At 34.0% G+C, this 22,189-nt stretch overlaps 2 protein-coding genes across 2 annotated transcripts; both read left to right on the top strand.

Annotated features, from left to right (window-relative positions):
* Window positions 1–412: 412 nt before the first annotated feature.
* On the top strand, window positions 413–5,365 carry LOC143544528 (uncharacterized). Its single transcript, XM_077036618.1, has 5 exons — window positions 413–710; window positions 927–1,026; window positions 4,587–4,776; window positions 4,931–5,032; window positions 5,256–5,365. The coding sequence occupies exons 1-5, from the start codon at window positions 490–492 to the stop codon at window positions 5,363–5,365; spliced, it is 723 nt and encodes a 240-aa protein (XP_076892733.1). The 5' UTR covers window positions 413–489.
* Window positions 5,366–12,777: 7,412 nt separating this feature from the next.
* Window positions 12,778–15,514, top strand: LOC143544515 (GLABRA2 expression modulator-like). The gene is made up of 4 exons (XM_077036608.1): window positions 12,778–13,111; window positions 13,198–13,299; window positions 14,720–14,991; window positions 15,072–15,514. The coding sequence occupies exons 1-4, from the start codon at window positions 12,778–12,780 to the stop codon at window positions 15,261–15,263; spliced, it is 900 nt and encodes a 299-aa protein (XP_076892723.1). The 3' UTR covers window positions 15,264–15,514.
* Window positions 15,515–22,189: the final 6,675 nt, after the last annotated feature.

Genomic DNA, 22,189 nt, shown 5'->3' with positions numbered 1-22,189 from the left:
CAAGTATAAGGTTTAAAAATATAGTTTGTTAAATATTATAGTTAGTTGAACCAAAAAGTAAAATAAAGGGAATAAAAACCATCTAATAATATACCTATCTATACTGTTTTTAAAAGTTAAAACATATATAAATTACGAATAACAAGTAAAACTTAAGCAATAAAAAATGAAATCACAATAGTGGATTAAAAAAAACGTTAAGTAATAGGAAATATGTAAGCGGAAAAAATTCCCTATTTTAATATATATAATAATTAAACGCTTGTTTATCCAAAGCACCAAATCTGATTTATACTTTACTTCACTCTAGTTAATATTTTAGTTACATAAATAAAATAAAAAAGTCTTTGTTTGTTCATCTATCAAAACGTCGGTGTTGATGTCATTATTTTATACGTGCCATATTGAAACAAGTTGCTCCACACATTTTAATTTAATTATAATTCAACTCTGATTACGATACAAGAAGTTTTTGGATAAAAATTAGCAATGAAGATTAATGAGCAGCAAATCAAGAAACTCAAAATTTTGTGTCTTCATGGGTTCAGAACAAGCGGTGCGATACTTCAAAAGGAAGTAGAAAGATGGCCCCAACCACTGTCGCAGAAATTAGACCTGGTTTTCATGGATGGTCCGTACCTGGCTCAAGGCAAGTCCGGAGTTGATGGCATTTATGAGCCTCCTTTTTACGAATGGTTCCAATCTGATCAGGTCTTCATAATCTTCTTCTCTTTTTACTTTCGATTGATATAATTATTAAGTCTGCTAGATGATATCTATCGTTGGGGTGATTGTTCTTGTCTAGTATCTTGCTAGTCAAGTTCTTTGTCGGTTCCTAATAAAATCGGCCGTTAAAAAGAAAAAAGAAGAAAAAATCTATCGTTGGTTGAATATAAAATATCATTTGTTAAATATATATTGTCGAGGGAATATAAAGAGTTCTACAACTTCGAAGAATGTCTTGAAAAAATTCAAGAGTTTATGCTGACTCATGGACCTTTTGATGGTGTTCTTGGTTTTTCCCAGGTTAGTTCTCATATTTCTGGAGGCTGTTAATTAAGTTTTCTTTATTGTGTTGCTATGGCTTTTTAGAAATTGGAATTTTGATATGATGGTAAGAGGTTTGGTGTGAATTTGATGGTCAACCATAGTATACAATATTTATTTGACAGTTTAAAAAAATCATTTTTTTTTTGTGTTAAGACATCATTATTTTATTGATTAAAAAATTGTGATGATGAGAATACACTAAACAATACGAAGTTACAAAATGTTTACAAATCTTCGCAATTATTATAATTACTAGAACCCGTATAATACACGGGTTAATCCAAATAATAAAGTACAAATAATGTTAAGTAAATGTATAATGTATATAAAACATGTATTACATCTATACTACCCATCCATACTATTTTTTTATACAACATTTAAATTAGCATTCATAGTCTTCAATCTTTATCCAATATTAATAACTTTATGCCATGTCTACATATTAAATTCTTTGTTTTAAACTAAAAATAGTCCTTGTAAACTGCCCTGAATATAGTACATAACTAAATTAATTTAAGTTAGTTGAAACCAAACCATAACAAAGTAATAGTTGTTTAGTTAAAAAGGTATGAAACTTAAATTTTTAAACAGCCTCAAACATTTAAAACATGTATTACATCTATACTACCCATCCATACTATTTTTTTATACAACAATTAAATTAGCATTCATAGTCTTCAATCTTTATCCAATATTAATAACTTTATGCCACGTCTACATATTAAATTCTTTGTTTTGAACTAAAAATAGTCCTTGTAAACTGTCCTGAACATAGTACATAACTAAATTAATTTAAGTTAGTTGAAACCAAACCATTACAAAATAATAGTTGTTTAGTTAAAAAGGTATGAAACTTTAATTTTTAAACGGCCTCAAACATTTTTTTAAGTTTATTTTTATTTACTTAACATACAAACTTTAATAAATTAGTGAACAACCAAACATAAACACTAAATTAAAATTAAAAGAACTAAACTCAAATTGTCAAGTGACACTCAACTGTAACGACCATTAAAAATTGTTCCAAACCAACTTAGCATAGTTTAAACTCAATAATGGTTATCATTTCTCCAATTTGGGGAGTAGCAGTTTATGAGTAGGAGCTTGTCTCCAAACTTAAACAGAACGACTTTGTTGCTGGAATTCCCTTCACTTTCATTCACGTTATATATTACCACAAGCAGTGGCGGACCCATGAAAAAAATTCACAGGGGTAGGTGTCCAAATTTCGTAGGGTCGATCGGAATTTTAACATACATGTACCTTTAAAATTATTTTTTCACATGGGTCGGCCAACACCTACACCTTAGGTGTAGGTCTGCCACTGAGTCCACAAGATTCCTTCATTTTCATCCACGTTATATGTTTCCAACCTTCCAACATAACGGAATCGATATTTCCATCAACAAACACTCCCTTTCCACTACTTCTTTTTATTAGTAGATATCGACATTGAATTGTAACTGGTAAACAAAACAGAATCATAAATACGCAAAGGAGGAAAATTGCTAAACAATATTAAATTGAAATTATATAAAAAAGAACAATAACCATTAAGTTAGCAGTATGTTGATCCTGAGTTTCCATAGAATGTGTCATCACCCTAATTGGTATGAAACAAAGCATTTATGATATAAAATGATATTTTTATAGGATGTAGTTCAAATAAAACAAATTGAATTGTCACCGTGTAATTGTTAAACCTTTTTCTCAAGCTCAGAGATAATGTCAGTATCATCCGTTATTTTTGAAACCTTAAAGCAGTTTGAACATTTGACAACAATTTAAGAGGTTACATTTATCTTGGAAACAACCTTGTTATCAATCAGAGAGTCAAATTCATCAGGAATCACTTGCATTTCACTCACCTTTCAAAGATAAAGGAGGGTGTTCAATTTAAATCTCAAATATAATAACATATAAGACTAAAGTTGTTTTAAATTTATATTATTGAAGTGCATACTGTCATATTTGTTCAACATGTCACAATGTTGAAATGTTTAGAAGCTTCCTTGCATTTGGGTCAAACAGGGTCAGAGAATAAATGCTTATTGATTCTAGTACTCTTTTAAGTGTAATTTAAACCCATCCCACATCATACAAACATTTTGACCCGTTACCCAAGCTATCAAATTTGCAAACTCATAATCACGTTTGGGGTCATAATCAGATTTAGGTTGATCAGCTTCATTTTCTGCATTATGTCAAACATTTTTTTTCGTATTTCTATATTTTCATCTTCACTCAGTGGCAGCAAGCAGTTGTGCAGAATATTAATCAAAATCATTGTCTAACTCGCATGGTAGTAACTAAAGTTTCGTTCAGATCATTTTCTGGATCAAGCAATTACTGTTGTTACGCATACCATTAATACAATAATTTCGTTTAAGAACTCATACTTTTCATAACAGATACATGATATTTGAGTTTGGTCCAAACTGATGCTAAAGTCAAATAACAAAACCATAATTAAACATATATCTCAGTAATCTGTATAACATCAAACTAATTCGTAATGGAAATAATCTGTTTAATTAAATTATAGACATAATCAAACATATATTTCGATAGCATATATGAATACTACGTATTGAAGATTCAAGAAACATAATAAACTTCAAATAACAAATTTTGTTCTAAAATAAACGATACAACGGAATAATGATGATAGCCTAAACTCCGCTTACCAAACAATTATATAGCTTCATAACTAACAATAACAAATGCATCAAACACAGAATAATCAAATTTATTACAATTAATCAAAAAAAAGAAAAGCTACAAAATTAGTATAATATAACCAGGCCAAACTGGGTTAGTTTCAGAGAACCAACCGGGGATGATGGATGATATACTTCCGGCGCCATTGACAGCCATGGCGTCTCTCTCTGAATGATTTGATTGAAGAATCGGTGGCGGCGTGCTCCGTCATTTAGTGGAATCGTAAGCCCTAAACATGAAGATAGAAAGTGTGAATATAATATGAAACAAACAAAGCTGTGGAGATTCATGAGTTAAATGTTTAATCGTCAAGAGGATTTGAAAACCCTAGGAGCATACCACGGCGGATAGAGAAGAGAAATTGAGATTTGAGAATGAATTGTTTTAACTTTAAATGGGATCCGAATTTTATAAGGATATGGGTTCAAGTCGGGTATGAACCGCGACTGACCCTGTAGTAATTTTAACAATATTGTAGCAAAATCAAGACTAGTTTTTTTTTATTGGAAATTCATTGGAATAACATTTGTAGGAAATTCGTAAGAAAATCAGTTGTTTTTTAGTTGTAGATCAGTTACAACAATGTATCTAAATTACAATGATATACATCTAAGGTGGCCGTTGGCTGAAATTGCATGAACGGAATGGGGGTGCATCTTAATTAGACCACTTGTAATTAATCAAGCATATGGCTTTCCCCTAAAATATAAGTGTTCATACTGGATTCGTCTTACACTCGCTCGTTTTTTTATATAAGTATTGATAGATGTTTTAACTTATTGTCGTATGAAAATAAATTAAAAAAAATCAAGGGGGGGATGCTAGCGGCAGCCATACCAGGGATGCAAAGACAAGGGGTGGCCCTAACGAAGGTTCCAAAGGTGAAGTTTCTAATAATAGCATCTGCGGCTAAATTTGGTGGTTCAAAGATAATTGGGATCCCAAAACTTGCATCTTCTTCCTTCTCAACTCCCATCACTACACCATCTCTACACTTCATTGGTATAATCAACTCATCCCAAACTTAACTAGCTAGGGTTACATATATAAATACAAGTACATTATATATGGTTTAATTCGACCGTTTACCTACGTACAGATGAATGATCACCAAACTTATAAAAATTTAGTACAATATTTTTTTATGAAAACACAGGAGAGACAGATATCGTAAAGGAAGACAGTATAGATTTACTAGAATGTTTCGTGGATCCTGTTGCCATCCATCATCCCAGTGGACACACCATACCATATCTAGGTATATATGTAAACTTATACTTAACCATGCATGCATGTTCATTTATAGATTTTTATAATAAAGTTAAATTGTTTTATGTATATACATATGATCAATCAAGTTAAATTGTTTCGATTTTTCATATATATATCAAAGAAAAAGTTTGTGTTTTCAAATGGTATTTAATTCGTTTTTATGACGAAAAGCTTTGATAAATAACTCAAGTTATTGGTGCATAGCACAGATGATAAAAGCTTGGAGATGTTCGGCAACTTCATTGCCAAAATTCAAGATCTACCTCAAGCTAGCAACGACTTCCCCGAAATAAGAAGGATTGGTTTGATCGGTTTGTAATTCTCGCCTCGGCTTTCTTGGCTTTGTTAAGGGTGATATCATCAAACATAAATCAAATTCAAAGCAATTATATTAAGCGAATTACGTATTCAAATTTAGATTGATTCAGATGGGTATTCATATAACATATTACTGTAAACAATGCTACTTAATATATATATTTGCTGCTTCTTGTTAGAAGACCATAGAGCAAAAAAAAATGTATATTTGACTAACGAGTTACAGTGAGTCGGTGACTTCTGACTACTAAGGTTGACTGAAAATGCAATTGGCCTTCTAGCTTAATGGTATAAGGGTGAGATGGTTAAGGCTTATTGGGACTTTTGAGTTCTCCGGTTCGAAACTTAACTAAGGGGTTCATAGTGGTAGGATACTTCTTGATGGTGTTCTGGATGAGTCAGACCTGCATCTTCAAAATCAACAAGGACGGTTGACATCTCGTCTCAGAAAGGCTCACTCGAGTATGGGGGTAGTTCCAAATGTTGTTAAGAAAAGGTTGACCGAAAATATCGCATTAACACTTTCCATCAACTGTTAGATTTTGTGACCTAATTGTGGACATTTTATTTTACTAAAATCCGAGTTTTGTAACTTAAAACTTCGGGTCTTATTGTGGGAATTATAAAACTGAGTTTTGTATTGCTTAAAACAAAATCAAAACCAAAAAAGAACTATGTTAAATTTAAAACCATATATATACAACTACACTTTTAATTGTTTTGTGATGTTACTAATTTCAAGTTTGTAACAAGTTCAACATACTAATAATTATTTTTTTTTAAGATTACTATAATATATTAATATATTACTTTTTGATTCATGTAATTAAACAAGTTCAGGTAACAGACATATATCATCTAATATTATAACCGTCCCAAACCCATTAACCTTTTAAGAACTAATCCATGCCGAATATCCATCTCATTACAAACCCAAATGTTTCAGATTCACGTTTTTCTATGGTACCCTTATACATGAAAGAATGTTTGTTAACTAATATAAAATGATGTTAGTGCTATCTCTTGATATCTAAAGCAAATGATTACCCACCTCATTACATGCTTTTATAATAAAAAGATTAACATGATAACTGGATTTGAACTTTGAGCCCTCTTATACATGTATGAAAGTGTCAACTAATCAAGAAATTGGACTATTAGTGTTCATTCGGGTCAGAGTGACATGTATCAAGGTTATGCATACTAAAGTTAACATAATGTTCCAATTTTTGGTGTAATATATTTTGTATATTGTGTTTCAGATTATAATATCAAATAATCGTTTATGAAGTGTTGCTAGTTGACTAGTTGATCATTTTAAATTTAGTGTAAATTGGATAAAAATGACGTAAAACGATGATTTTCGAGTCAAATGTGTAAATATAAACTTTGGTAGCCAAAAATTAATATTTAAGACTTGAAGAGCTAATTATAGTAAGATTTAAAACTTCATAGAGTCGGGATAAAATCAAATGGAGCTGGTTCCCTCTTTTATTGACTAGCACAAGCCAAAATTGAGGGGTGCATGTGTTTGGGAAGAAATGGTCAAGAGGAAGTTACCATTTATTAAAAAATAAATAAAAAAATTAAGATTGCCTTGAAGGAGGCTACTTTTTTATCCCTTTCTTGCTCCATTAAAAGCTTATATGTGCACTAACCCCAAAACTTATTCCATATTAACAAAAAAAATAGCATTAAAGTCATTTAATGAGTTTTTGTTTCATAAGTGGAATACTTAGGCTTAAGATTTCAAACATTGACCGTGTGTACACACATATATATATATAGGGGAAGGTTAACATACAATAATAGCTTAACGTATATAACGTACGCAAAATACGTTCAGCTAAAACGTTCAAGCCAAAAATCTCAAACCTTTAAACGTTGTTCAGCTAAAACGTTTAAACCTTTAAACGTTCAAGGTCAAAACCCATCATTCAGAACTCAAAATTGATCGATTGAAGCTTCAAATTGATGATTAATTGAATCGATTTCAAAGATTAACCGATCAATTGACTTCAATTTCAATTTCAATTCAACTAAACAAACAAGTGACGAGTTTTGGGTTTTTCCGATGAGTTCGTTGTCGACGGCGATGATGGTGACGAAGAGTGTTGATGACGCCGGCGAGCGGAGTTGAAGGAGGTGTGCTGATGTCGGTGAGGGTTGGTGGAGACGGATTGAGGGAGAGGGATGGACAGATTAGTGTAATTGTGATTTTGGGTTTCTGAAAATCAACGGTTAGAAGTGTCACGTACGTAATGTACGATAAAGGATTATTGTATTCTATTCTTTATCTATATATATATATATATATATATTGATACTACTGGAAATGACAGTTTTAATATTCTCCATACGCGATCCTTTGTATAGACGTTCAAGCCTTCATGACCCACTGTAAATCTTCTTTACGCACATCTGGGTAAATATCGAATCTTGGAGGCGCAACATGTATTTCATCGTCATTCTCAAGATGCTCCTTCCCATGATCCTCCTCTCGGGTAATCAATCTTGGGTCACTTTTTTGAACCTCACAACCTTTTTATCGGAACACAACATGACAACTTCCTTGTCCCACTTAACTCTTGTTTATAAATTTCGTTCTTTCCACAAGCCATTTAAAAACCAAAGCTCTGATATCATTTGATGCATACGCACAGGCATATTCAAATGGCTTAATCAAGCAGATGATTTTATTCAGATGATTCAAATCCAATGATTGTCGACAAGCTTAAAGGTTGCAATTCTAAATGTAATCAACTCTAAAACTAAACAACTATGTAACCCCTTTCCTTCGGCTTCCATCTCCATCTCAATCCTTTCCGTAGCCTACATCGTTACTTCCCTTTCCTTCGGCTCACATTGCTACTCCTCGAGTGCCGATGTGGCTATCAGCCCAATACTCAGATCAAAGGGGCACTAAAGCAGACACATAATCTGATGACCCATGAATGCATGCTCCCACATCTTATGAAAACTCCAAGCAATTACTTGAGTTAAAGAGAACCTAAGTAATATATTTTACGTTTGAGTAATAAAGGATTCAGAAGTAAGTTTATTTCCATCAACCAATATTCTCACACTAGATGAAAGAATTGCCAGCAAAACATCACCTTTTATATATCTAATCTTCTAATTATATTGTCCACATGGCACCATACTAACTTATCCACATAGGATGCCACACAATCTATTACTATTTATTATAATATTTCCACCTAATTGTTTATTAATTAAAGACAGAATTACAAATTTTGTCCTTTAAAATAAGACGAATTACGGTTCGTGTCCTTTTCTAAGTTTCCTTGCAGGCGGTGTACTTTAAACTTTTTTTTCCTACAAGTTTTATCCTTTACGCTAACTGGGTTAGAAAAAGTCAGTTAAATGCCCTCACGTGAGACGCATGTGAGGGCATTTTTGTCTTTTCGTCTACCTGCAACTTCTTCTTCCTCTTTTCTTCTTCCCCCTATCTCTCCTCTCATGTGCATCCACCATCACCACCCACCTTCTTCTTTCAACATCCAAAACCCCGACTGCCACCACTACCCACCACCTACCGCCGCCACCATCACCTGAACAACTGCCGTCATGTGTCTAATTCAAACATCTCTACAGCAATCTCCCGCTGCCGGTCACACAATTCCTTCCATCTCGAATACTCTCCGTCAAATTCACCATCTCTTGTTGCGCTGTCTCGTCTCCAGTGACCTTCGTTAACGGCAACGTTGATTTGAAAGCGGTGGAGAGGTTGATTTGAAAGCGGTGGAGAGGAATGAGATTAGGTCAGGCTCCTTACAATAATAATAACTGCTCAGATCTGAGGATCCGCCGCCGAAATAGATCCGACAGGTCTCCGTTTAATCTGGTTCAAGACCTGATATCAATCAACCAACTACACCTCTTGACTCAAAACCTGAAATCGAACTATCTGAAACTGATTTGAACCTTCAAACGTATTATTATTGCTACAATTAATCAAGCGGAAGTAAGGAAAAATCAGAAACCGTGTTTGACCTTGTAAATACCGACGCCCCACAAATTGTTCGCTGCCACAAGCCTTCTAACCAAGCACATCAGCAATCGAGTCCAGCACCATTCAGAAGTAAGTTTATTGTTGATTCGCTCATTTCCATTTACCGATTCAAAGCCCTATGATCTTGATTATCCTCTGTTACTTTTGTACTCGAATTTTAAAATTGACATAAGGGTTCAACTAGAATGAAGAAGATGAACACTTTTATCACCATTTTTTTATCTTGTTGCATCCCAAGTTGACCAGAGAAGGTGCTGCTGCTTCTGATGATGCCCAGAGAAGGCGGTGGTGGTGATAGAAAAGGTAGTGGTGGTTGGTGGCATCTGTTTTTAAAAATGAAGAAGAAAGAGGAAGAAGAAGTTGCAGGTAGACGAAAAGACAAAAATGCCCTCACATGCGTCTCATGTGAGGGCATTTAACTGACTTTTTCTAACCCAGTTAGCGTAAAGGACAAAACTTGTAGGAAAAAAAAGTTTAAAGTACACCGCCTGCAAGGAAACTTAGAAAAGGACACGAACCGTAATTCGTCTTATTTTAAAGGACAAAATTTGTAATTCTGTCTTAATTAAATTCAATAATCATTTAATTGACTTTAATTATTCAATTTCCTAAATATTATTTCTTTACAATTTTAAACTCTTTTGTTACTATTTTTAATTATGATAATTAACTAACGTTTTATTTTAGAAAAACAATTAAAAAAATACTTCAAATATATAACATTAAAATTATTGCAAAAATTTCCGAAGTCAACTTTTTACAACATAACAATATTTCCGATAATGTATGGTAATTATTAAAACAAAAATATAATATTCCACAGTTTTGTATTTCAAATAAAGTTTGTCACCAGTTAATTTTTGAGTTTTGTTAAATACAGGGGAATCGAATTCAGGCTAACATTTTTAAGCAGTGGATTTTCTGAAAGGTTTCTTTAGTTTTTAAGTTTTGCAAACGTTGTATGATGTTTTAAGTAATATAGATATTTGGAGATGTAATTTTATTACAAAAAAAAGTTGTTAACTTGGATGGTTTTTAATAAACATGCACATCTAAATGGCATTTTCAATATTATTTTATGGTTTAAAGTTATCAATAGTAGATTTTTAGTGCTAATGACAAACAATAAAATAATTGTTTCATGAATATTAATTGTGTAATACTTATTAATTTAGAAAATTCATTACTTAAAATTGTTACGTTTTTAACTTATATTATGTTTTTTCAAGGTTAATCTTATAATTTTAAGTTTAAAAACTATTAATTTCAAGATTACAAATAATATGTTTAAATGCTAAATTTATCTAACAAATTTATTATTTTCCGTCCGTGTATTACATGGGCCACTATCCTAGTTAAACATCAAATCAAGACATGCACATACGAGATGTTGACTTCGATCGCATTTATGAACATCAATTTACAAGTCTATAAAACGAAATTTAGTAAAAACCATAGATGACTAAGAATATGACTAAAACGTAATACATATATTTCTAGTAAAAGAAGTTGTAAAATCTTGCAATCATGTACTGAAGAAACACAAGATCAAACTGGATAGTCCGATCGGGTATTTTCACAGATGTGAGTGTACTGAAGTGATGAGAACAGATCAAAGCTGATGCCTGCAAAACAGAACACCGTTGAGTCTCGTTATGGAAAGGATAGAGTGGGGGGTCTTCCCGTAACCAACCTCCGGCGTGAGAATAAGTATCGTACTTTGAACGGAATAAAGTAGGACACCGTATGTAATTGCTTAAGGCTTGAGAATGTGAATGAATACCTTGAAGAGATGATCTTCGTATTTATAGCCGAAGGGGGAGGGAAGGTGATTGGTGGAGTTGTCACTATCAAGTTATTCCTTCTCTGCCTGAATGGACACGTGTCGGATTTTTATTGGATGTGACAGCCTGGACCCGTTTATGGTGTAGCCATTATCTGTGCACGTCATGGGATGACCATTACGTGTCCAGGTGTCCTCTTTCCATTTGCCGATGTCGCTATCAGGAGGTTTTGAGGGAATCTTCTAGAAGTAGTTTGTTACAACTGCTCTTCCATGTCACGTGGGGATCATACGTGTGATGAGTCCCTTGAGTTGTTTGTGGATTCCTTCCGCGGATGTTCGCGTGAGCGTCCGTGGGTTATGACGGAGTTTCACGAAGTGTCTTGGATTGTGGATGGCTTAACCAGTCCACTTATTTCTTGTGCGGATGTCTTTTGGTGATCCGTGGGTTGGTTGATGGATTCGTGGGATGCGGATGTCTTTTAATGATCCACGGGTCGGATAAGGGATCCGTAGATAGCTTTGCTACCCTCCCTCTATATATACGGGTAAAGATCACCGTGTAATCATACACAATAACAACTTATATATGTGAATAAGAAGCACAATATACATAATCGCTTATTCAGTTATTTGCAAATACTTTTAGAAACTTCTATAGCTCATTAGTTAGCATGATGACATATCTATGCAAATATGTCCCTAGAACTAAGACATAAAATACGTCACTTTACCATAATTTCAGCCAAATCTAATGAACTTGTTTCACATGTTTAGATGGATAAGAATAACAGAATTAGTTTATACGTTATTCCATAACTCTTGTCTATCAAAATAATTTGTATCTATTCATGTTTCAAAAGCTTGTATTGTTTAGAAGTGATCTTATGCATGTTCAACCACAATCCTCTAATAAATTCTCTTATAAACATTAATCAATTTTAATTTTCAATTACGTCAATGATATGCTGAAATCTTGGATAATATTTATGTTTCAACTTTTGCAATCTAGTTTCATCTCAACATCACGCTGTCAAAGTTGGGTGATTGGCCTAAATACGTTAGGAGTTAGGTCCGTCATCTTGCACTACTCTCAACCAACTTTAAGATATTCTTTTGGTGGGATAGTCAGGAAGTTTTTCTTAGAGTTTTCTTCTAAGGGTCTCATGTTCAAATATCAGCTTATGTGTGTGCTCTAAAATATGGACAACATCAGTGTTAATGGGATTCGAAACTTGTTTCTTGAATATGGCAAGTTTTAGGACTTAGGATCCTTTCGGTGAGACATCGATGCAACTACAACAAACACTTTTCGAAAAATAAAAAGTTAGATTGAACTTAAGGTTAGAATTAATAAAGGCTATAAAACCAAGGGGTAGATTAGTAATTTAGCAATAGTTGAAGATCGAATCTCTTTTCCCAAGGTAGGAATCCGTTTCATCCCCCTCTCCCAAATATATTGAAAAATGTCGGACCCAAAATTCGAAACAGAGCCCCGATTTGATTCGCATCACGCGCCGCAATCCAATACTTCACGCGCCACCGTAATCCCTCACTTCCTTTGAACTTAATTCGAAAGCCTGTTCAAATAATAATGGAATCGGCGAACGGTTCTCTAGCAGAAGTCAACTTAACGAGCAAATCGGATGCACCGGATCACAATAAACCGGTTCAGAATCCGGATCCGAAAACCGGACTATCTTCCATTGAAACAGGCAATGTTGAGATAAGTGACGATCGTTCTTCGTCAACAACAACACCGACACCGGGAGCTTACTCGCCGGCTAACCGATCGAAGAAGTCGGTCCGGTGGAGTCAGGATTTAGTGGAGGAGAGAACGTTGCCGCCGTTGGAGAAGACCGACGCTGATGATTACGGATCGTCTAATTCTCGTGAATCGGCTGATTCTCCGGCGTTTAATTTCAACAGTTAGGGCTTTTAGGTTATTGTTTGTTTGCATGAGTAGATTTGTAATTGAATATTAAGAAACGTGATATGTTTTTTTTGTTTGCAGATTCAATGGAGAATATTAAAGGTGCATTTGGTAGATGGAGAAAGAAGGTTGGAGAAGCTACAAAGAAAGCTGAAGACCTTGCTGGAAATACCTGGCACCATTGTAAGTTACTTAACTTACTCGTAAATGCGGTTGATCAAATCATCAGGAAGCAAAATAAGCATGACCTTTGTTGTAGTGCATTTGAGATTGTTACCAGTACAACTAACATTACCGTTTCGTCACTTTGTCAAATCAAACTCGCCTATGAATCTATGATACCGACTCTTTTTTATATATAACGAACTGGCTTTAGATAATGTAGATCTAAGAGCATATATAGGAAATGAACTAGGCTCTTATTATGCAGCCCTGCAGCTGTAAAAACAGGGTATATACTTGATTTGGCCTTGGGGATTGTTAGAGCTGTAAACGACCTGAAAAACACTTGAACGGACTAATTTTTTTGTTCATGCTCGTTTATAAGTTAGTTGACTTATGGTTTTGTCTAGCTTGTGTTGGTGTTGAATTGAAGCATGAAAGGGTGGAAGTTGGTATTAGATGTAACTAACAGTTAGTTACTCTTAAATGTGGTTGATCTTAAAGCAAAATAAGCATGCCCTTTGTTGTAGTGCATTTGGGAATTGTTACCAGTACAACCAATGCTACTGTTTCTTCACTTTGTCAAATCAAACTTACCTATGAGTCTATGATAATATGTATTGGTAATTGATTTAGAAGAATAACTCTTTTTTAATCTACAAGGTGCACTAATTTTAGCACATGTGGATGTAAGATCATATTTAGGAAATGAACTAGGCTTTATTATGCGGCCCTGCAGCTGTAGTAACAGGCTGCATACTTGATTGGGGATTATTAGGGCTGTAAACGATCTGAAAAACAGCTAAACGAGCGGATTTTTTTTTTGTTCATGCTTGTTTGTTAAGAAAATATGTTGTATTATTTAGTTTCATAGATAAACGAACATACATGAAAAGAGAGAAATCATCTATAAATGTATCTCTATCATATCAAATATTAAAGTTAAAATGTACATTTATTCATTTTTATATAATTGTTCATTAAGGTATATACATATATAACTAAAATTCTTTAATATGTGTATATATATGCATGTGTGTGTGTGTGTAAACAAACATACATGAACGGACAATTTAGTGCACGTTCACACGTGATTGAACAAACGAGAAGCTTTTTCATATTTGTTCATTTAACATTTTAACTAAACAAACATAAAATCATGTTCATGTTCATTTGTTTCATAAATAAGCGAACTTTTCGTCTCATGGTTTACAAATGTTTTGCTGAGCGTTTCCTTCATTTAAAGCCATAGGAATTAAGAACTGCATAGTATAAACTTCAAACAAAGATAGTTATAAGAGTTTCAATTTAATTTTTGTATGAGATTCTTATGTTATAACGAATTTAATCAAACATAAACTGAAAATTAACCAAAAGGAAATTACAAACTTTTGAAAATGAATTAGAAAATTAATCGAATAGTTTTGTATGTTTAAACCAGTGAAAACGGCTCCTAGTCTCACAGACGGTGCTTTGGGAAGAATTGCACAGAGTACGAAAGTTCTAGCAGAAGGTGGTTATGAAAAGATATTCAGACAAACATTTGAGACCGTTCCCGAAGAACTTCTTGTAAACTCATACGCATGTTACCTGTCAACTTCAGCAGGCCCCGTTTTGGGAGTTATATATGTATCTACAGCTAAGCTTGCATTTTGTAGTGATAACCCATTGTCATATAAAACCGATGACAAAACTGAGTGGAGCTATTATAAGGTATGTCCTTTTTTGTAACTAACTGGTCAAAGAAGTCCCTGAACGTTCCTGATTGTAACAAACTGGTTTTTGAACGGTAGGTGATCATTCCATTACATCAGTTGAAAGCAGTTAACCCGTCTGCTAGTAGAGCAAAATCTGGTGAGAAGTATATTCAGGTGATATCTGTTGATGGTCATGAGTTTTGGTACATGGGTTTTTTAAACTATGATGGTGCAGTTAAGTGCTTACAGGAAGCTCTGCAAACATGCACTACACCTTCCATTGTGTGAATTCAGTTTCATCATGTTAAAGATGATTCTTGATATCATCAACGGATGCTGAAACACATTTAAGGTAAATGATTGTTGTAACAACACTCATTTATGGTGTAGAAATGACGCACGTTTGGTTTTTGATACAGTCCAATTGCTTTGTAATTTTATTTTTGTTTTTGGATATGTTAAGTTAATAATTTGTGATTTATGTTTTTATTAAGAACTCATTGGATTCGGGATTTTTAAAGCAGTTTGTTTGTGGGTTATTTTGAAGTTTCAAACTACAAGCCAGCCTATCCATATTTTGTTTTTTTTTAACTAACTTAAAAACTTGTATGATTTGCTGTTGGTGTAATATGACCCCTTTTTTGTTTGACCCGCTACTCAACTTGTTCGATCCTCCCGTATTGAGGGATCGATATTAGGTTGGACGTAATAATATTTAAATCATAAATCACGTAATGTTCATAAATGCAAGTATATGGATGTCATCACTGGCGGACTTTTATATAAGGGGTGGGGGCGAAAGTCACCGTTTTTATATGAATTTTTGCAGAAATCTTTGAAGACAAATTGCCAGTACTTGGCATATATTTCTTTGTAAGTGACATAACAACACTATTTATTTTTAACTCTATTCTTACTCTCACATGAACCATCTCACTATCACGTGAATCTATCGCCATTACTAATTGAAACTTTTCATAGTCATTGCCACTACAAACGGACTTTTATCACTTTATAATGTCGTGCTTTAAAACCTTTGAATGGAATTGGGCCACTTTATTGTGTCGTGCTTTTAAACCTTTGCAGAATGTGTAAATTGATTTGCCCTGTCACTATAGGTCTGTTTGGTATGGGGTAATAGAATGGACAAGAGAATGGAATGGATGGAGTAATGGAATGAACAAAGGAATGGAATGGATCATTACCATTCCATTGTCTTCTTGGGTTACCATCTAGAAAACAAAAAATGAAATGAATAATTAATTAATGTGGTTAGTCAGGCAAAAAATAAAAAAAAAGGGAATAAAATAAAATTGGAGGTAAGCGATGGTGGGAGGTGGTGGCGAGAGTGGGAGGCGATTGATGATGGTGTGGTTAGCGGTTGTCAGTGACGGTGGCAGGTGGTGTGGCGGTGGCGGTGGTTGGCTATAACAAAAGGGGCGGTGGTGGGTATTAGCGGTGGTGGTAGTGGGAGGTGGTGGGTAGGTTGCGGTGATGGTGGGTGGTGGTGGTGGTTGTGAATGGTTAATGTGGCGGCGGTAGTCGGCGGCGACAACGGTGGTTGGAGGTGACCGCGGTGGTCAGCGGCGGCGGGGGTGGGGCTGGTGGTGGGAGGCGGTGGTGTTGGTGGTGGGTGGCGGTGGTGATGGTGATCAATGGTAACAGTGGGAGGGTGATGGAGATGAGTAGGGTGAAAGAGAGGATGGAATGAAAAAAAACAAGGGGGGTGGATGAAATGAATTTGGGGTGTTTTAGAGGGAATGGAGTGTATAAGGTAATGGGTGATTCTATTCCTTTAGCCAACCAAACACACTTTTCTTCATTCCTTCGTAATGGTCCATTCCATTTCACCTCCCATTCATACCAAACGCTACCTATGTCTTCACCACTTAAAATGGAAAGGTGTCATACTCCTTGCCACCAGTAGCATAATCGTGTCATAGTGCTCGTCATTTCTAGTAGAGACCTATTTGTAGTAACGTGACATGCTACCTAGAACCTCATCGCCATTAGTGGGGATCTTTTACCTTGTTCATACACATAATTAGCTTACATTTTTTATAAAAGCTGACATGTCTATAAATCATTAGGCACATCTCACCCTCATTGACGGTAACCCCCTTGTGTAACAAAAAAAGTTGCCCACTTGTGATGTAATATCAAAATAATTAAGCACCCCAACGCCAGGCCCAAAGAGGGGTGGAGGAGGTCAATGTAACATTCGTTAATTTACAAACCTGAAAACCCGACTTGTTTTAAATTTTTGGATTTGTTTATATATATATAGGATCTGAATCATGTGATAACTTTTTGGGAATTGAGAACTATGAGAACCATTTTGGATCACAAAAAAAACCAGAAATAAAAAAAAATCATAAAACAAAAAAAAACACAAAAATAAAAAAAGTAAAAAAAACCAAAGTTCTTATTTATCATCCCGGTTTCTAAAATAAACGTAAAAAAAATCTCGGTTTAGCTAAATTATACATATATGTATAATATGTAGATATATGTACACATATGTTTTTTTCCTATACACATATGTATCATTTAAGGTAAATGATAATGTACATATGTGTACATTACGTAGCTAGAGATTAAATGAAAGTATACATATGTGTATATGTATAATACGAATTAAAAAGAAAAAAAATTTCGTTTTCTTAAATGAAATCGAAATGAAATATAACAATTTTGGTTTTTTTACTTTTTAAAAATTTTTGTTTTTTTTTATTTTATAATTTTTTAAATATTTTTTTAGATGTTTTTTTAGTGGTCCAAAATGGTTCTCAAAGTTCTCAATTTATCAATGATTCTCTTAGGATCCTTACCCTATATATATATATATAGGGGATGTGCCATGCGAAAAGTCAAGTTATAGCGATAAGTGCGAGAAATCAATCTGAACCATTGATTAACATTGGTTATGTGTAATCAATTATTAGATTGGTTATGGTAAACTTGTAATTATGGAGATATTAATTACCAAGAATTTAATGAATAAGGGCAGTTAGGTCTTTGATTTGTGGAGTATTTAAAATGAAACTTAACTCATTAATATCATTTATTTGCTATTATTACTTATGAATTGAGAATTACATGTAAATTTTTTAATTGTTATTTTTTAATTGATACCATTAATCAAACTAATGTTAAAAAAATATAATTTTAATCAAATACCATATCTTAAATTATATTTATTCAAATGCATCAAATATCATGTATTGCCTACATAGATTCATATATTATGTAGGTGGAGTCACGAATATGTACGTGAAAATTTACAATCGTAAGCTATTAATGTCACACCCTGATCCAGGGCCTAGAGGTGTGACCAACAGTTGGTACCTATTTTGTAAATATATCAGAGTAGCGGGTTCATTTTTAGCGGAAGTCTTTATATATTAAAATATTAATTTACATTATCAAAATTACTCGGGAATTTAATACCCGAGTTTCAGTTTTACAAAATAGTGTTATTAATAATACAAGGATTCATGATATTCAAAAATGAGCCATCTCGAGCGATTTTCTACGACTCCAATCCTTATATACCATCTAATTACCTGCAAGGGTGGGAAAAACAAGTCAGCTATATGCTGGTGAAACGTTGACTCGATAAAACATTTATAACAGTCGTTAAATACAAATATAGTTTTCTGTTTCACAAACTCAGCAGGAATGCCTGTCCATTCCCGGGATTTGTACCACTGCCCTACACACACAATTCAAAGGTTCCCCGAGTACATAGCCCCTATTCGGAGACAACCTTCCCCTAGGCTATGTAACCCTTATGGAGAATTGGTTATGACTGACTTGGTTTTGTATGCCAATTATCAGTTATGTTTGAATCCAGACACATATGTATTTGGTTTGAGTTGCTTTTTATTATCTATTTTGTATTATAACGATTTTAGAGATTTTATCTCATGCAAACATTTATCAGACTCTTTGTTATTAACCAGTCTATTACAAGAGTAAAATCAGTTCAGACAATAAAAAGGTTAACGTGTTCACCTTATATTATCAGTCGGAAATATCAACTTCCTTGGCTTCAGTATGCTATTAACCTATATTCATAATAGGTATGCTTAAGTACCTAGTTGGTATTATTCAGCAGATTTTAAGTCTGTTACAGTTTCAACAGTCTCAAGGTCTGAACAGCAGACTCTTAGATCTGATTCAGTTCAGCAGACTCGTGGTCTGATCAGCAGACTTTTAAGTCTGACCTAACCTTAGTAAACTTATAGTCGTTTTATGAAAATACTTTGGATTTACATATGACGTTTGGAATGGCACGCTTTGGCCTAACAAAGGATATCACGTTGGCAAACTTCTCCAGGTAAGCAAACGGGTCCTGCGGTTGATTGGAATTTGTACTAATTGCTTTCCTTAGGCAAGAAGAATCTACTAATGATACCCCCTTCCAGTTACTACATGCCCGTCAAAATAATAGTTTTGATAACATTACTTCATGTGACATTTGAGCCAAAACAAGGTACACCTCAGTACGTATTTACCGATTAAGCAAATAAACGCTTTTTGCATAACAAACGAACGATTAACCGAACGGGTCGGGTTATGACCCAGATATCTCGGGGGGCCATCTATAAGTGATATAGGATCTATAAAAGCTAAAATATTAGAAATATGGTCTTAGTTTGATAGCAAACAAGTTAAACGAAAACATGCTCGTTTAACTACCCGCTATAGATTTAAACGCGAAAGATAGTTGCAAACCAAGCATTGTACCATCCGTTAAGCCGAAAAAGACTTACCAAACACTTACTTGAAATGTTTTAAGCGATCCGTGAAAATATTTTTGATTTTTACAAACATATAGTATGTTTTTATAATTTTACACAAAACTAGCCGAAAAACACTCGTTTTCGCACTGTTTAACGCACCTGATAAGTTTTTCGCGCCAAAAACCGAACCCGAACTAAATTTGGACCGGGCTTTTCGTATTTGGGCTTGAGAAATCAGAAACTTGGGCCAAAATGGGCCCAAAAAGGGGCCCATGGACTCCGGCCGCAGCCGCCACCCCCCACCCCCCTTCATTTTCTTTTCACATATAAACTAGATTCAAGTCATTTTCCACATAATTTCTTGAAAACTCTGGACACAACTTCTGCTCCAGCCAGAAAACCTTCAAACCCTAAGGTAAGGAGCTTAAATAAGTAGCTTTTATACTTGTTTAAACTTGTTTAATACCATAAAAACATGTCTTGATTACTAAAAATCATTCCTAACCGTGTAAAAATCCTAAAAATGGTCCATAAACATGTTTCGATCATACACATGGTAAGGAACCTGTTTTGATAGTTTTTTTGGCCATAAACACAGATAAAAGGGTTGAAACGGCGTTTTTATGGTTTAAAAGTTCGTTTTTCTTCACTGGCCGAAACCCTAAGTTAAGGGCTGTTTTGTTGATGAAAAATTGCTTGGTTTGTGATATAGGACTTGTACCTAGATTTCTTAGAAGCACAAGAACCTGAAAACTTGATTAAAAAGTCGGAAACGAGCCAAACCCGCTAAGGTAATGCCGAACACTCGCTTACGGGCTATTTAGGTTAAGGTTGTGATTTGCATATTTTTAGGACTTGAAATTTTTCAGGAACATCAGGGACCATATCAATGAGTCCCTGTTCAAATTTGGTAATTTTTCGACCATCCAAGAATATTTGGCGAATTTATTACCGAATTGGAACGTTTATTTGGGAAAAATAGCTAAAATACTTCAAAAATTATGAAATTTTTCTGGGAACTCAGATTTGATGTATTTTGATCACATATGAATTTTGGGATTATTTAGAGAAGTTTAAAGGTGTTTTGCTTATTTGCGTTCGTGTGAATTTTTATAGCCGAATTTGGGCTGAAAAGAATGTTGCACGAACTTTTTACATTTTGAAATTGATACAGGTTGATTTGAGACATGATTTGAGCATTCAGGAATTTTTGTGGAATTTTTGGAAATTTTTTGGGGTAAACGGACGATTTTCAGGCGAAATATAGCTGATGAAATGAATTTTTATAAATTAATAAATCAGTAAATAAATTCCAGAAATATTTTTATAAAAATCTACATATTTTAATTGATAAGTGGTTAACTTTTCATAATTTAATGATTAACGGTTAATTAATTATGCTAATCCGAATATTAGACAAATTCAATTTTTATAAAAACCGGCAAGTTTGCGACTAGCGAATCTGCGGGAATATCAAAACACCAAGAGTGATCAAAAATCATATTTTTGGATTAATTAAGTAAAAACGAACTTTTCTATGAAGAATCTGGACAGTCCGGATGGATTGTGCACGTTTCTTCTTAAATCAAACTGAAAAAAACGGAAACGGGCCCCGTGGCCAATCCGGGACCCTAATAGGTTATCCTTCTTTATAACTTAATCATTTTGTTAACCAATACATTTACCCAAGCTTATTTTCCCATAACTGTTTTCTGAACGCGTAAACAAACAACTTGGCCCAGCTGGGAAAACGGGAATCTGAGCCAAGTTCGGTTTTAAGTATTAGACATTGAACAACATCACAACCTAAGCCTATTGTCACTTTCTGGGTGTTCCAGTTATACCCAAATTAGTTATACAGCCCAGTTTAGTACTGAGATTATAATAATATTAAAATATTAATATTATTATAATATGGACTATAGGGACTAAGTGATAGTAAGGGAAACGAACCCCGTGCTGATCTCGCACTAAGTGATAGTTAGTACTGAGATTATAATAATATTAAAATATTAATATTATTTCATGACCCCAATCTTTAAACTATTTTACGAACTTTTGGGGTGGAAAGCATGTTTATACACGTTATTTATCTAAAAACGGATTAGGATATAAAATATCTGAACATTTATATATGAAAAGTCCCTACAAACATAATGATTGACTACGTGATGATGAAACATGATTATTATCGTTGATTGATATATTGAGTGGAGATAATACGAATTGCAAAACATAATGAAATTACACGTGACAGCATGTTTATACAAACACGTTATGTAATGTTAAACATAACTAATTTGGGAGACAACGTGGTCTGTAATGGCCATGGGGATAACGTGGTCTGTGATGATTATGGGGCTGTTGTGGGCAGAAGGGGGGCCACAATAGTACTAAACTAAAGTTGAGTATGGCCTATGAGCCAAGTTCTGCTGCAACTTGTAAACTAAAGTTGAGTATGGCCTA

Source organism: Bidens hawaiensis, unplaced genomic scaffold (genome assembly GCF_021521415.1).
Source record: "Bidens hawaiensis isolate Kalapana, Puna unplaced genomic scaffold, B.hawaiensis_p1.1 tig00013614_1, whole genome shotgun sequence".
Taxonomy (NCBI): Eukaryota; Viridiplantae; Streptophyta; class Magnoliopsida; order Asterales; family Asteraceae; genus Bidens; species Bidens hawaiensis.
Note: the sequence above shows the minus strand (reverse complement) of the source record. Positions and strands in the feature narration are given on the sequence as shown.